The 15,642-nt window shown below is 42.9% G+C and overlaps 1 protein-coding gene across 3 annotated transcripts in view; it reads right to left on the bottom strand.

Moving 5' to 3' along the window:
* LOC108624058 (MAGUK p55 subfamily member 5-A) overlaps positions 1-15,642 on the bottom strand; it is a 51,533-nt gene that overhangs the window by 28,995 nt on the left and 6,896 nt on the right. For all 3 annotated transcript variants that reach the window (XM_026812781.1, XM_018023032.2, XM_026812780.1), the window contains 5 exons: positions 11,555-11,612; positions 10,907-10,988; positions 9,623-9,708; positions 9,036-9,168; positions 7,971-8,161 (listed from right to left, as the gene is read on the bottom strand). In XM_026812781.1, the coding sequence (XP_026668582.1) occupies positions 7,971-8,161; positions 9,036-9,168; positions 9,623-9,708; positions 10,907-10,988; positions 11,555-11,612 (550 nt within the window). The remainder of the gene's footprint in view (positions 1-7,970; positions 8,162-9,035; positions 9,169-9,622; positions 9,709-10,906; positions 10,989-11,554; positions 11,613-15,642) is intronic.

The raw sequence follows: 15,642 nt of genomic DNA, 5'->3' as shown, positions 1-15,642 counted from the left end.
TAGCTATTTATTATTAGCATTATTCTTCCGACGTCTGATTTCTTTTTAATTATAGGAAATGCGTTTTTCTAAGGTACATAAACTTTTGGGATTGATTGTATAGCCAATACATCCTTAACCAAATCGTTCGGAAAATGATTAAATCAAATATTGTCCTGTTTGCATTGACTGTTGCGAACAAACAATTGAACGGATCGGATTTTTAAGGTGCAAGAACGAGCATTATACTCTTGAGAAGGAGAATCGAGCGAACGTCCATCACTGGCTTATACACCGAATTCCTTTCATCCATCGCAGTCGGGGCACGTAGCTTCACGCGTGCCTATACTGCCTCTTCACCTCAGGGACGCTCGTCGCCATTTAAAGATCTGCGAGCGGAAATCCTGATGTGATTTCCCACCATCCGCTTCTCTCTATCATTCTTGTAACATCGAATTACCTCCATGTCACTACCTGGTAAGTCGACCAATTTCCTTACAATTTCCAAAAGAGATCTCTTCGTACAGTGTCTGACAAAAGTATTTGACCACGTTCTTCACAATATTCTAATGAACAAACGAGCACAATATGCGCGTTGATTCAGTAAAATGCGAAATCTTAATACCTCGAAGGCGAAGGATTTGCCGTTCGGTTTCCAGACGCCATAATGAACTTCCAATTAGCATAGTCGTTGGAACCTTGACAATAGGTCAGTGGCTCTCACGGGAACGTGAGCGGCATCGGTGGTTTTGGATTACGTTCGTTGCAAGTGGCATCGACGCGAATCGAATGAGAAAAAAGCCGAGAAGGTTTCTTACGCACTCGACCTATTTTTCAGATTTCTTTAGAATCGAAAGAGGATCCAAGACGAATCTTCGGACCCCGTGCTGCCGGACCGCTTACGACGCGGAGTTTCGCGAACGATTTAACGAGTCTAGGACGAATCTAGGCTAATCCCAGACGAAACGAGTTCGAAAAGATTGTTCCCAGCTATTTTATGGAATCGTTCGCCAAGAATACGCCGGTGTCCGTGAATTGATTTATTAATATCGCATAACTGACAAGCAAAGTGGTTCACGACGCGCCGCGGTACATATTTTAATAGAACTCCGATCGACTATCCACGGGAGCATAATCGTCTCTTTTTAAATCGATACAATGAAAGATCTTGGCAAAAAATAGCAGATGAGCGGTTCTGCTTAGTACGGAGTAGCAAGTAGCCGATGAAATACCACGTTTCTCAGGTAACGTAGTTTGCACTTGATTACTAATAAACTGCGTGCATTCGTAATTTCTAATTAAAAAGAAATGAAATCGAGATTGAGATTCTTTGCCCTTCAATAATAATAATGATACATATTATAATTTTGATACTCTTCAAGTTTTCACATTTTCTGCATTCAATTTTTGTATATGTATAAATGCATAAAATTCCCGCACACGGCCGCCGATTGAAAAGCGTATCCGGTGGCTATAAAAAGTATTCCTACGTCACCGTATTTATTTTAGCACGGTTTTATATACCGATCAATTACGTTGAACGACGATCAACAGTTTGATCGATTATTAACAAAGTAGGGGAAACATTTGTCACACAAAGTGAAGCTAAAACAAGAAATGAGCCTTGAGTATAATAAAATATAGATCACAATATTCTTTATGATAAGGCTGTCGATATCACATAATATGATACTCTATAATTACTTTACAGTTGTATCTGACGACTACATTTACAACTTTTGGTTGAAACATTTTTCACTAGGATGGCAAAATTTCTTTCTTGATTACTCCTCGATAAAACATTTGAGAGCCATAATTCTATAAAAAGTAGGATAGCGGTTTCTTACGTCGGTTGCAATATATTCCAAGGGGCGTAAAAATTTGCAGACCTTTTCGTGCGACGCAGACTCCCATAAGACTGCCACTATTTAGTAATCTCTCCTCGGTGGTACACGCCACGCGGTATACTCGAACAACTATGTTTGCATAAGAGTCGTCCATCGTCGAAATAATCAGTGTAACTCACGTTACGTTGGATCCGCGTTCGAGTACAGCGTGTACCATTCTCTACAAGCGGAAGAATCCGCGGACCGACGTGTGCCATGACGTTCGATTAATCGGTTTGATTAACGACCGCTCTGTCAACCTTCCACGCTCCATTATTCGATCCTGTCCCACGACCCGTCGCTCTTCCGCTGCGTTGATCCACTTATTCTCGCGACTCGGCCTCGCATTTTCCCCCTTTTTGCCGCGGACAGAGTCCTCGATCGAAAATAAAGCTTTTCATCCGTGCGTATATATTACCCTCGATATACCAACCACCCACGCTTCTATTTTATCGTAAGCGTCTCTTTCCCGGAACCGAGGCGAGTTAAACCGTGTCGGCGAACTCGAAAACTTCGCGCAAACCGATTATCGAGAAATCTCGGTTTGGAGGCGTGAAAAGCCAAGTTTAGCCGTTACCACGGATTCGATTAACCGAGTTGGTTATTAGTGCCTGTGACACGCATCAAACAAGTCAAAAGTCTGTACTTCTTATAATATCCTTCATTCGCTCTATCTAACATAATTCCTTCTATACTTAATATCTTCTTGTAGTAATCTGAATCGTTGAATGAATCGTAAGACTGATTGCAGCTACTAGTTTGACGTAAGGATACATGAGGATGTCAGACTAGTGAATGAAATCAATTCTGAGATTCATTCTGCAATGCAATTGCTATGGAAAAGTTAAACGGTTCAGGCAATTAGTCACATTAAACCTTTATCGCTCATTTAATGTTCAGTTATTTAACGACGTGCCGTCATTGGTAACTTATTAGATGAAGGCGCGATAGAATCGCGATCGATACCGTACTATTTATGGTGACAGCTGGCTCGGAAACGCCGAGGACGCGATAACGCGCGAATAGATTTACGAATCTTTCTAACAATAAGAACGCGGGCTAATCAAGGAACGTGCTTGATTCGTAGTTTCGAAGTTGTCGGCGAAACGGAAGCGCCGCTTTAACGGTTCGAACCACTTTCGTAGAGCCCGGGAAGAGAGTGCAGTGAACGAGCACTCGACGGTGCACTCTAGAGCTCACGAGTACCTTTGCTACGTATCGGCGCAGGCTGCTGGTTCGCGTGCGCATCAAAATATGTACGCAAATACGACATGAATGCAACACTCGTCACTCTTTCTTCACATTTAGCCCTGATATTTCTAATAAAACGTGACGAACAAGACCTCTGGCTAAAATGCGATGCATAAATTGCGGTTCTCGTGCATTTATGAGAAAACTGAATCTGTAGAAAATATGAGTAAAAACTATGGAATATTAAAAGACTGCATATTATTCCCTAATTTAATCAGGTGTTCTAGAAATTAGTTTAATAAGAAATTGTAGTATTTGTATAATTTCTGTTAACAATCATTTTGAATTGCCTTCGAAATTCGTCCTAGATTAGTGCAGTGCTTTGCGTATGACACTCTCGTCGCACCTTGTGGCAATGGTGTCAATGGCGAAGAACGAATATAATCGGTACGGAGGAGATCCGGACCCAATAACAAGCCTGCTTATCTTTATTATGCGAACAACATCGATTCTTCAAGGCTACGTAACGAAATCAATAATCAATTACACTTCTAATGCGGCATTTGCTGTAGTTAGTTTTACTGTATTACTCAACTTTCAATTAAACGTCATGTCCCCGCGTTCCACGAAAAGATCTGTGAGTAGACTACGGATTTTATTAATTTATAAGATAATCGAAGGATAAATGCTGCCAGTGATGTACAAGACTATTCAGAATATCAGAAGCTGAATAAATGTACATTTCAGTGTTCAGATGATAAAATGCGTTTATATAAAATACACTTTTTCAATTGACACTATAAACGTTTATGAGAAATAAAAATTTTGCAAGATCTGTCTATGGGGATCACGTAGGGGAAAAAGAGGGATGACGCGAGGAACGCGTTTCATCGTTTCGAAGGAGGTTCTTTTATTGACAAGCGCGAGTGCATATCACGGGCATAAAGGTCATCGGGTGCAAGGAATTAATCGAGCTTCAGCAACGAGGGAACGGGCGAGTAATCCCGCGTTGGATAACCCGCACGGGCCGGCGACGCGACGGCGATGATTAAAAACGAATATCCCGGAACGCTATTTTCGCGAGCAAATGCGGATCTCCGCGTAGCGATGAACAGGACGAATAAAAGGCGTCGAATGGCGCGAATAATACGACGAGAAACAATAAGGGAAGCAGACGTGCTGCCGTTGATTTGACGATTCCAATGCTCACCTTAGTCAAAACGTCCTACCTACATTTTTCGCTACTTCGTATCATCGTTAAATAAAATTTATTACATTTCTGCTTCGAATCTATTAAAATATATTCTACACACCTTAAAGCGTAGCTACGATTTGGTTTATTATGATAGCATTGAGATTTTAGATTAATATCTTATCAGCTATTTGAAGGTAACTTCGAACGTTGTGATCTCACTTTAAAAGATATAAAACTGTTAAATATTTGATTCTGTCTTTAAAAAAGATGTTTTTTAATTTGAAACATTTATCTACACCCTATCTAGCAATTAACTATTTGTCAATTAGAACGTCTTAAGGGCAGCGTCCTTGTTACCCTTTTTCCTTCCCTACCGCACACTTCCTTTACCCCTGCGTTTCTGTTTTACTCATAGCGCTTTTATTTTGGAAACGAATACACGCGGCAGGAACAGGAAACGCCATGGGAGAGTGAGCAAATCGGTATTCCATGGCTGTGTCACGACGAGACGCCGTGGCCGGCGAGCAACCAAACCGGACTTGTGTTAGCCCTCGAACCCTTCTCCGCTAACGACGCCCGATTTTCGCTTTGCCGAGCTCGTTTGCATTCGAGACAGGTAATTAGTAATTACTACTACGGATTTTTATGCAAAATACAACGTCCGCTGTCTAGTAATTACTGATTTGCTGGCGCATCTTGCATGTACTCTGAATTAGAAACCAGTCTAGACCAAGTTAAAAGGTAGAGTTCAAGTTACGCTTTACAACTCATAATGCAATTAACTATTCCCTTCTGATTAAACAACTTTTTCCTTCGATTTTGTTCAAGGCATCTCTGACTGATCGGGCTGCGCCGTTGAATGCAAATCTGTTCTCCAGCGTGCGACGTGAAAAAATGTTATGCGGGCTCGGGACGAGCGGCAAGCGTGAACGGAGTGAGCGGACTTGGACGATATCGATTTCGTACGAGTGAATCGATATCCGTGGCTCGGATAGCGGACACCCAGGCTACGAATCGAAGACTCGGTCACGGGGCGCTTAACGCCTCGAGAAAGTCTTTCTTTCTCCTATGGAGTGGAACAGGGGGACGACTGGACTAAGGAACCGTCCACGTGTTTTTCGTCGTTACCATCCGGTGAAAGACGTTGTTAACGTCGCGTCGAATAACCAGCTTCCAGAGAGATCTTAATGATTCTTTCTTGAAAGTTGTACGTTAAAAACAAGAACGATTCAACCGGATATTTCACGATATTTAGACTGTCGATTTTAATCGTCTATATACAAAATATTATTCAGATAAAATAATAACATCCATTACGTTAAATATTGAATGCATTTTCAACAAATACAAATGTTTAGTGATGTCTTAGTGAAAAATAAATTTGACAATTTCAACGTTACATTATCATCATCACGATTAAGAAACCTTTCCATAAAATCAGTGTAACCACGCGTGTATTTATCACGAAAAGTTTTTTCATGTAAGTACGAGTCGCTCATTGAGACGAGATTGGCACAGATTCTGTAACGCGTTGAACTGGAGTAAGCGAATCGAAAGGCATTAAATTCCTTGTTCGTATTGGACGCGTGATAGATTCGATGTAAAAGGGGAAATCGAGGGTCGGACTCGTTACTGTCGAGCAACGTAGAAAATAAAAGCCAGGAACGGTATTCGGCCAGCGAGACGTCAACATCCGTCCGGCCGATGAATGAGAGCATTTGAAACAGGAAATTCGCCGCGCGGAAAACGAGTGCCGCAATCTGGAGGGCCTTCAAAAAGGTTTTAACCGAGGAAACAGGAGAGAAGCGGAGCGCGGATGCTCGATCGTTCGATCCGTATCGAAAAATCGACTGCGAACGCTGGCAAAGATTGCGAACACGACCCTACAACGCGATGGCAAAAGCTGGTATCTAACCATTCACCAGTCTCTGTTCCGTGCGCTAAAGGGACCCATGATTTAATGCGCGTTCGTTCGTACTCGACGCTTCTCCCGTACCCGACTATGAATAACCCGAAGGTAATTTCCTTCCGAGATGCTCGAGAAAACTCGCTCCCAAGCAGCTCGTGTGCACCAGCACGCTTCGTGAAAAATGATTTGCATTCGACCCGAGATACTTTGATTCAAGGACCAATTCCTCAAAGTTAATTACCACGCGAGTGAGCTGATTAAGAAGTCGCTCGTTGTAACGACGAACTGTTGTTGTACGGGTCATTTACACAACCTTAAGAACTTCGATCGAAGATGCTACCCAACTTTTTCAACGTTCAACAAATTTGGTCTAAAAATATTTTCTCCGTAAGTAAAGAGATTAAGATTAGAATAGACAAGGTCAGAACAGAATTTGCGCCACGGAGGGAAATCTGGTTGACGAGATTCCACGGCGAGGCTGAGAAACAGTGGAACGGAGCAAGGCGCTGCTGCATCGTGAGGAAAACGCATTGTTTAGGGTCCGCGCTTCCACCGAGCGACCAAGGTGGGTGTGTCACGAGCGTGAAATACCGACGAAGTGACGACGGCGACGGTGAGAGAGCCCACTTGGCCGATACTCGAGTCCGCGTCGTACATTTCAGTAGACCTCGTTTATTTGATCCCTCAGCTCGCGCCGAGGATGCCCCGGCTCCATTGCTTGCGCGAATTAATTACCTTCGTGCTCTGTGGGCCGCAAAGCGTCCCAAGGACTAAAACGCAGCGGTTCAATTAAAAGTTCGTCGCTTCCGAAAAAGCGAGCGTCGCGTACACACAAGTCCAGCGAATGCAAGCGAGATGTTTCCATTAGAGAGACTCCGACCTCTTTAATTTCAAACGAGCACTTCCCCGTAAAATCGATTATAAATTCGACTAGGCAACCGTTCGGCAATAAAAGCGACCACTCGACCGACTATACTCTCGCTTCTCTTTTGATCTTTCCCAGCTTCATAAACGCCGCACGGAATGCTCGCTCAGAAGCGAGCCGAACACACATACAACGCGACGCTGATATTGCGTTACGCTATCCATTAGCATTATTAACCTTATTGCGTTATAATTGCATTGGCTGACGACTGTGCTTTCACCAGCCGAGAGATTAATACGTGTCGTCGCGTTTATGTCTAAGACTCGCAACACGGCTCCGAAGTCCGAAACGATTATACGTACGGGACAGAGTCTTCATATTCTATTCGAATTTTCGAAGTTCGCTCCGGCTGGATTCTCCCGATAACGGAGATTCCTGGTGCCTCGTTGCACCGCGATCAAGGTTCACCGCGACATCTAACAGTCACCTGCACAGTTCCCGGTGCAGCGGACCCATAGATGCAGGAGTGCATTCGGTTTGCAGCTCACAGGGGATCGCGCTCGGAGGCTCACGCCCACGATTTTCAAATGATTCATTAATTACGATTAAATCTGAATCATAACCGCTCATGAATAAACGCGAGACCATTCTTATTTTTGCCCTATAGTCAGCAGGTTCAAGCAAATTTTTGTCTTCTCTCGTTGTTTAAATAGTCACGAGCTACACGGAAATGCCGTTAATTGAACACCAAACAGTAGCGAGTAAATAACATGGCAGCATATGAGCAGATACGACAGGTATTATACATATGTATATCAACTTCTTCGATGTACGCAATGATTTACACGTTGACGAGTCAATACGGATGGACGTTTATCGACAAGGGAAACAGCATACAACAGAGGAGAGGGACGAAAGCATGCATCGATCGATTTCAGTACTCACCTGCAAATGGGCTTCTGATCGTCACGTTCATCCGGTAGATTCAGGAAATTGCCGTCGTTCAACGCCGAAGACGTCGATCCGCGTGGCGACCTTGGGCCGCCCTCCGGTTCCCCGATCAGGACTTCTGTTTGACCATTTTGGAAAGGGCTGCTGGCGCGTCGCTCACCGACCCTACCACCCTGCGCCGGTGTCTGCAAGATGAATCACCGACTTTTCATCCCTCGCGAATTGCACCTCCAAGTATCAAGCATCACTTCACGATCGAAACTATCAGATTGCAGATTTTTATGCGAAATAAGAAATTTGTTAATTTAAAAATTGAAATGAACAATTCGCAGGCGGTTTCGATCAGCAGCCGTTATTATACTTCTAACAAATGAAAGTACAATACAAACATATTTCATCTAAAATCTTCGTATTTCAAGTACAATCTTCGTATTTTAGCAAATTGCTCTTCCGCGATTCATCTACGATCTCACGTTCATCTATGTACTCGTTAGAATAACGTTGATGAATGTATTGTCAACAATTTCAAGGTAACCGTCGAGAAATCTCTACATTAAAATCTCTCTTTAAAGAGAATGCATACTTGGAAAATTTCGATGTGAATTTTAATGCAGAGGTTTTAGTGTCGAGGTAAGCAACGATTTCCCAGTTCATTTTTACGGAATTATTCGCGGCGTCGCCCGCGATTAATTATGCAGGAATTACAATTCCGGGAAATGTTTACCACGCGCTTAACCAATCGCGTTTACATAAGCGACGGAGAAATCATTTTTAGCTGAAAGGCGAGGATAACAGCGAAATACACCGAGTGGTTTCAAGGATTTTAAACCATGGATACATATCGTCGCTCTTTACTTTTTCCCAAGTTATTAAAATATGTTATATCAAATACTAATAAAAAACACATTGTTTCACTTCATTAACGTCCCTTTGAACAACCATTTTATTTCACAATTTAAAATGTATTGCCAAGTGAACACAATAAGAAATGGATTAATTAAATCCTCGGGCAGAAAAATTGCTTGTTTTCAGTGAAACGTAGCAATAAATTTCACTTACCAGAAGATTAGTTTCTTCAGGATGGCTCTGTTGTTTCTCCGACGCGTCCTTAACTTCCTTCGCGTCTTTCCCTAAGCCCTTCGGGATGATACCGTTGCTGAGCTTGGGCGTAAAGGCATTCGTGGTCGGTTCCCTGAGACAGACGGTATCGTCGACCTTAAAATCGGCTGTTCCCGATACGTTCGCGAAAAATAAAAAAAGGAACGGTCCGACGGTATGCGCGGTTGCATTCGCAATGGGATATCAATCACGCCGATCGCAATTTCTCGCATCCGGTCTGTAATTTGCGCTTCCCATCGCGGTGTGCTACGAGTTTTCACGTTTCGCGGTACGACGAACAATGTTTCGATCCGTCGAATCGAATCGAAAACCGTTAAACTTTTGATTAGTCCGTAGTTGAGCTACAAATCAGATCTACTTTCGATTATCCACGCTTGGGTATTTGAAGCAGTAACAGGGAGAAAAAACTGGAAATATACTATGCGTTAACGTGTAGTGGTAGCAAGAACGAGGAAGCAGAAAATAGAAAAGTATTAACGGCGGAATAACGGAGGGAAGAGAAACTGCAAGAATGAAATGGCACTTACTTGTCGGCAAGCGTCACGGTAATTTGGTTGCCCGTCACATTTTTGCCCGCGCTGTCCCCGCTCGTGGACGCATAGGCCTCGTTGACCTGCGCACACAACGAAACGCAACCGAACAATCAGCTGTGGCTTACACCTCACTACCGGCCGACCGCTGTTTCTCGCGGAGAAACAAAGGGATTCTCGATCGATGCACCCTTTCTCTCGGCTTTTTTTGCTCTCCTCATCGCCCTTTGCTCGACACACGACGCGGCAGGGAAAACCTCAGAAAAAAAGGCGGAAAATTGTTTCATTCTCACTCTGGTAACGGTTTTCGGGCCACAACCTGTGGAACATGCGAGCTGCACTCGCCCAAGGCCGTGCATGATCGCGGACACGCCGTTCACTACGCTCGTTTACTTTGCATTCCGCATATATCATAAGCAATGTCCGTGACGATTTCCCTGTCGGTCGACTGATACGTCGCGTAGCATCGGAACATCGCAGCATCGTCATTCGCGAGATAATCGGTTGTACCGATTAGAATGCGTGTTTGATACGAGCCAAGTTAAACACGTATACGGGATAGGAACTAATTGTTTGAATACAATAGAGGCTGCCGAGCGATCGGCTGCATTATCTCACGAAGCCACTGCTCCAATCGAGCCGCTATCGATTGGCCGTTTTTATCCGCACGCTCGCTTCTCCGCCCGGTTCTCTCAACCGTTTGTCGTGACATACACGTATTTTCGAGTACCTACGACGGTCCAGTGTCCAAATTAATATTCGCATTCAATTGTACCCGTAAAGATGTATATCCGCGTGTATCGCGTCATAAACTGACAAACGTTATCATCGTACATAATCACAGTAAGTGATAAATAGTTCTAATATTGAGGACCAAAACAGGATGTATAAGTCTAGAATGCATGTCACGTTGATACAAGGATATGATACAAGTGGATACACACTTTGAGTTTGGTTTTAATTTAAGTTTTAATTTCTGGCTTCCATAATTGGACCAACATCTTCCTCTTAAAACTAATTAACTGAAGAAAACAAAAGGAGACGGAGTTTCGATGAATGCGGAATAACAGCTTATCGAAAATCGATAATGAAAAGATCTGAGGGGACTTGTTAAAACAATCTAATAACAGGAGACGGCTATTCGCTTGTGCGATTCATTACGTAAATCTGAAGTATCTTTTCCCGATCGGTGAAAGGTTCGCGTAATCTTCTTTACATGAACCTATCGAAACGTTCGAACTGCAAAGGGCAAGTAGATACACATATAATTGCTCCTCTTACCTGCGGGTGCAGAATCGCTTCTATATCCTGCAACTGAATTCTCCAGTGGGACACCAGCCGCTGCAGTTCCTCCAAAGAATATCTATAAGAAATACGCAGTTTCTATTATTATTACTATTGTCTACGAACGTTCCTCCTAAATAAAGAAAAGGCTAATGAGAACTCGGAACGAGTTGCCTAAAATTAGAAGGCTCGACGCGACTCGTAAAGGTCGCAGCAGAAAGTGTCAATGAACTTCGGGATAATACCAGTACATTTTATTGCCCAAGTTACACTTTGATTATTTCTTGTCTTTTCACATACATGGATAGTTAAATATTATATCTGTCTATTTTCTAAAATCATGTGTTAAATTGTCAAAAACATGGACTGTACATTGGCATCCACAAAAGTTCGATTTTCTATTTGTCTCAGTTGTTTTGAGGACAGTGCTTTCTTCGAATAATTTTGAAGTAACGTTTGAAAACAGTTGAAGAGAAATTGGAGTTAAGATACGAAATACTTTCAGGCATTCCGACTGCCGAGTTCGGATTTTAAGCGATACGCGAACGCGGTATGTAATTACATGAAAGTATCGCGAATTTCACTCGCTCCGTTTTGTTAGAAACCTTCGGTTCTCTCTTGTGTACGTAACGTGCACTTAATTACCTTTCGACGGCGATGAGCCAAGCTTTTTGCACCCGACCAGTGTTCAACCCGTCCAGATCTACAACCAACAATTTCAAAACGATTAATCGCAAGCAGGCTCCTTCGCTTAATTTATTTTACATTTACTAGAAACACAGCCCACTGTTACCAGTCTCCCCATTTAATTACCTACGCGTTTCCCTGATTATTTTTGATCATTACGACACCACTTGTGTCCCATTACACCGCTAATGAAATTTCACACAATTTCTGTACGTAATGTCAGGAATTTGTATGTGCATAATGTCATGGAATGTTGTTGGAAACTCGTTGGTTATAACGTAAAGTCAAACATGACATCAATATTAAAAAATTCGTTTTGAATATCATTATTTTCAACGTTGAAATATGCATTCAGTTATTTCAAACAGTTTACAATGTAGTTGCATGTCATTGATGCAAAAGTTTGGAGAACGTTTCGACTGTGTACCATTTTCAAGATCTTCATCTTCTTCATCAATGAACTTGATCGTAGAGAGATCGAAGTGCGTCGCAACGTCCTCCGGTTGCTTGTCGATCGCTGGGAACTCGATCGACTTCGACGTATCGTCGACCGATTCGTCGACGACGAACGTCTGTCCGTCGACCTCCGAGTTCAACGAGCACCCGCAGAGGAGGATTCTGCGAAGCAGCTTCGACATTTTCCCAAAAAACCGTCAACCGTTCATCTTCCACTCAGACACTTTTCGTGGACGAGGAACGAGAACTCCGCGACGCGGTGAGATTAGAAAAACTCGGAGAAAACTGGGAAAACTTCGTCGCGAAATTCGATAAAACTTGTAGACAGAAGGACGAGCGACGCGTTCTCGCGCACGTGTCGCCGGACCATAGAAAATAAACTCTCCAACGGGACCGAGAATGGATGGCACTGCGGGCTTTCCAACCAAGGGATTTATATTTGGAAACGTCTGCATTGGCATCGGGTGTTAAAAATCGTGCAGGAGATACAACACGACGCACCTTACGCCAATGCTAGTACATGACCAGCGCATAATCGATGACCAGCCGATTGTTTTTACTTGTTTGTTTATTTTCTCTGTTTATTGTGTCCCGTTTTGCACAGACAAAATTAATGGAACGTGATCTCCAATAAATATACCCGAATGGTTAATCAGATTATCGTGATTTTGCATTAAACGTTTCATCGATTGTTATTGGACAAAACAGTGGGAGTTGAAATTGAATAAGTCAGCAGAGGACTTCAAAGCGTGTCATTATCAGAGCATTTATAGAAAAACCTCAACGTGAAAAACTGAATACATTTATAGAAAATATTCAGTCATTATTAATAAAATACGTGTACGAATTTCGACCACGGTGTCTCTAATTTTATTTACATTTAAATGCTTTACGAATCGTTTTTTTTAATCCTTCTAAAAATAATTTGATGTATTAGAGATTTGTTACATTGAGTCCGTCTGGACGTGACAGTGTCGCACGGGTGCCACCGGTGGCAATCTTATCACGTCGGAGACACTCGAGTTCTAGGGAAGCAGCCACTGACCCGGAAACGAATTCGAGTCAGCAGAATTTTCATTAATTTCGCCGTCGACGCCAGTCACGATCCAGTGACCACTGTGTTGAATAATAGGATCACGGCTATTAAATTCGGCACCATACATACACCGCGTGAGCACGATTTTACCCGCGATACAGCCTATGCAGCTCGCCGATAAAATTCGACAGTTAAACTTGCTTTCAGCCATTATCGTTTCTACCCTTTGTATCACCGGCTACGATTTATTTAAAAACTGTCCTTCTTTTGGATCTGAAATTAGCAATCTTTGCTATAGCTAGACTGATCGAGTTAAGGATGTATTGGCTATACAGTCAATCCCAAAAGTTTATGCACCTTAGAAACGCATTTTTTAAAAAGAAATCAGACGTCGGAGGACCATTGCTAATAATAAACAACAAAAAAAAAATTTCGATTTTTCCGAGATTTTTCCAAGAGGTATCCCTTCAATTTCTTCCAAATTTTCGTTTTTGGCCCATAACTCCCGAACGGATGGACGTAGGAGGACGCTTGTGGGCTCATTTTGTAGAGGACGACGAGATCTACAATTTCCATGTAAAAACTTTTCGCTAGCGTCAATAGTTAACGAGTAATTTGNATTTTTAATTATATGAAATGCGTTTTTCTCGGGTACATAAACTTTTGGGATTGACTATGTAGCCAATACATCCTTAATGTTAATGGCCAACTGGTTCATTTCTTGTTTAAAAATGTTTTACTCTCAAGTGTTTTGGATTGGAAATTGGCAACATGATACTATGGGTTCAATGTATTTTAGTCACAGGCTTTGCTCGGACTTTGTGACTTCAAAAGCTTTTTCACGATCGGAACCGGCTAAGTCGAGAGAGAAACAGCGAGATAAAAATCGATTTCCTGTTCCTCTGAAGACAGTGAGACGACAGTGTTCGCTGAAATTGACTCGGAACAGAATAGCACGAGGTTGTATTCATTATCATGAAAATGGAAAGGAAAGGTCGCCGGATGATCCATAAAACGCGATAAAAAAAACGGTGTTAGCGATCGACCGAATTATTATGTCGAGTGGACCAGACACAGTAATGGTGATGGTTATTCGAACTTTGCGAGAGTCAGAGATACTTTCTGCAAATACAACTGCCTCGATTCTCAATCGTGACAAAATCTTATGATCCTCGATGAAACTTGGAACTAATAATACGTTTAAAGCCGAAAAGAGGACACGTATGGTATATTGAAAGAGTAGAACTTTAACTAAAGTTGACTGATTAATTACGATCCAGTACAGTATCTCGTTCAAAGTTCGAGCGAAGTGACATGGAACTTGGGATGTAGATTCGAAAGAAGCTTGAGGCCATTGCTAGCCAGGAGGCAATCAAGCTGAGTAGCTGGCTCGATTCCCTACGAAGATCGGGGCCGCGTTTTCACGAGTGACACCGGCGCGGGTTCCTATTCGGTGGCGTTAACGGCGACGATTTATCCGGCCGGTGCACAGGGAGTCGAGGCCAGTGCATTCGCGAAGAAAATTCACAACAATCCGTGCCCTTTCCTTGGAAACTTGGCGCCATGCCAGAACGTGTCCGAATGCGAGTGTAGACCATTTGGAGAAAGTGCAGTAGCCTTTTCGCGGTTGTCCCGGCGGGATGATTTTTCAAGGGCAGATCGAATCAGCCACGCGATTAAAACGTGCTTGAATCTTTTTCTCATCATTTTGCCTCTATTATCGTTTAATTTCTTATTGACAATCAACTTTCTCGTCGTATTGTACCTTTCGCTGTTATCAGAGAACTGTTAGCAGAATCTTCACAATTAAATCTGAATTCATGACACGTGATAGTATTGGTGTGCTTACCAGAGGCTTGGTTCGATTAATCGCCAATTGTTCCGAAGTCTATCAAAAACTCTATTAAGGCGACTCCGATCGAATTTACTGCTGCAGGAGCCGATACACACAGATGAATTCGATATTATTTTTATTAACCGGTTGAAGGAATCCGATTGACCGTAAGAGAACAGAAAAATTTCTGCGATTATCTACAACGATCGTCACGGCACCGTTTTACTCGACCCGAATTCGACATCGGTGCACGTTCGACCGTAACTGCTCGCAATTTTCCGTGAGATTTACTTTAGAGAGCCGCCGAGCACATCGTGAGAGAAAATGTTAATCGCTCTCTCGTTCTTCCCCTAGTTTGCGGCGTTTTGCATTTTCTAGCCTCGTTCGCCGAGGCCAGGCGCCGCGAACTCGAAACTGCCGCCGAAGAACTTCTCCCCGTGGCCGAGACTGCGGCTTTTCTCGCGTAATTTCTCGTTCGCCCTGTTTCCGCGGAGTCAGACGTTTCCCCGGAGCTTTGTCAAGCTCGCGAACGTGACACGGGGAAGGTCACGAGTTGTTTGACCCAGATTTAGCGAATTTTTTGATTACTTGCCCGCCGCATACTCTCTATAACCGGAGAAACGCGTTAGCTAACATATTTATTCGCAATGCGTTTGTCTAACGCCAACAAAATTTCCATAGTTTATTCAATTTTCCAAGAGAACGATCTTCCCTCCCGAC

This window comes from Ceratina calcarata, unplaced genomic scaffold (genome assembly GCF_001652005.2).
Source record: "Ceratina calcarata isolate Rehan_Ccalc_2016 unplaced genomic scaffold, ASM165200v1 scaffold297.2, whole genome shotgun sequence".
Taxonomy (NCBI): Eukaryota; Metazoa; Arthropoda; class Insecta; order Hymenoptera; family Apidae; genus Ceratina; species Ceratina calcarata.
Note: the sequence above shows the minus strand (reverse complement) of the source record. Positions and strands in the feature narration are given on the sequence as shown.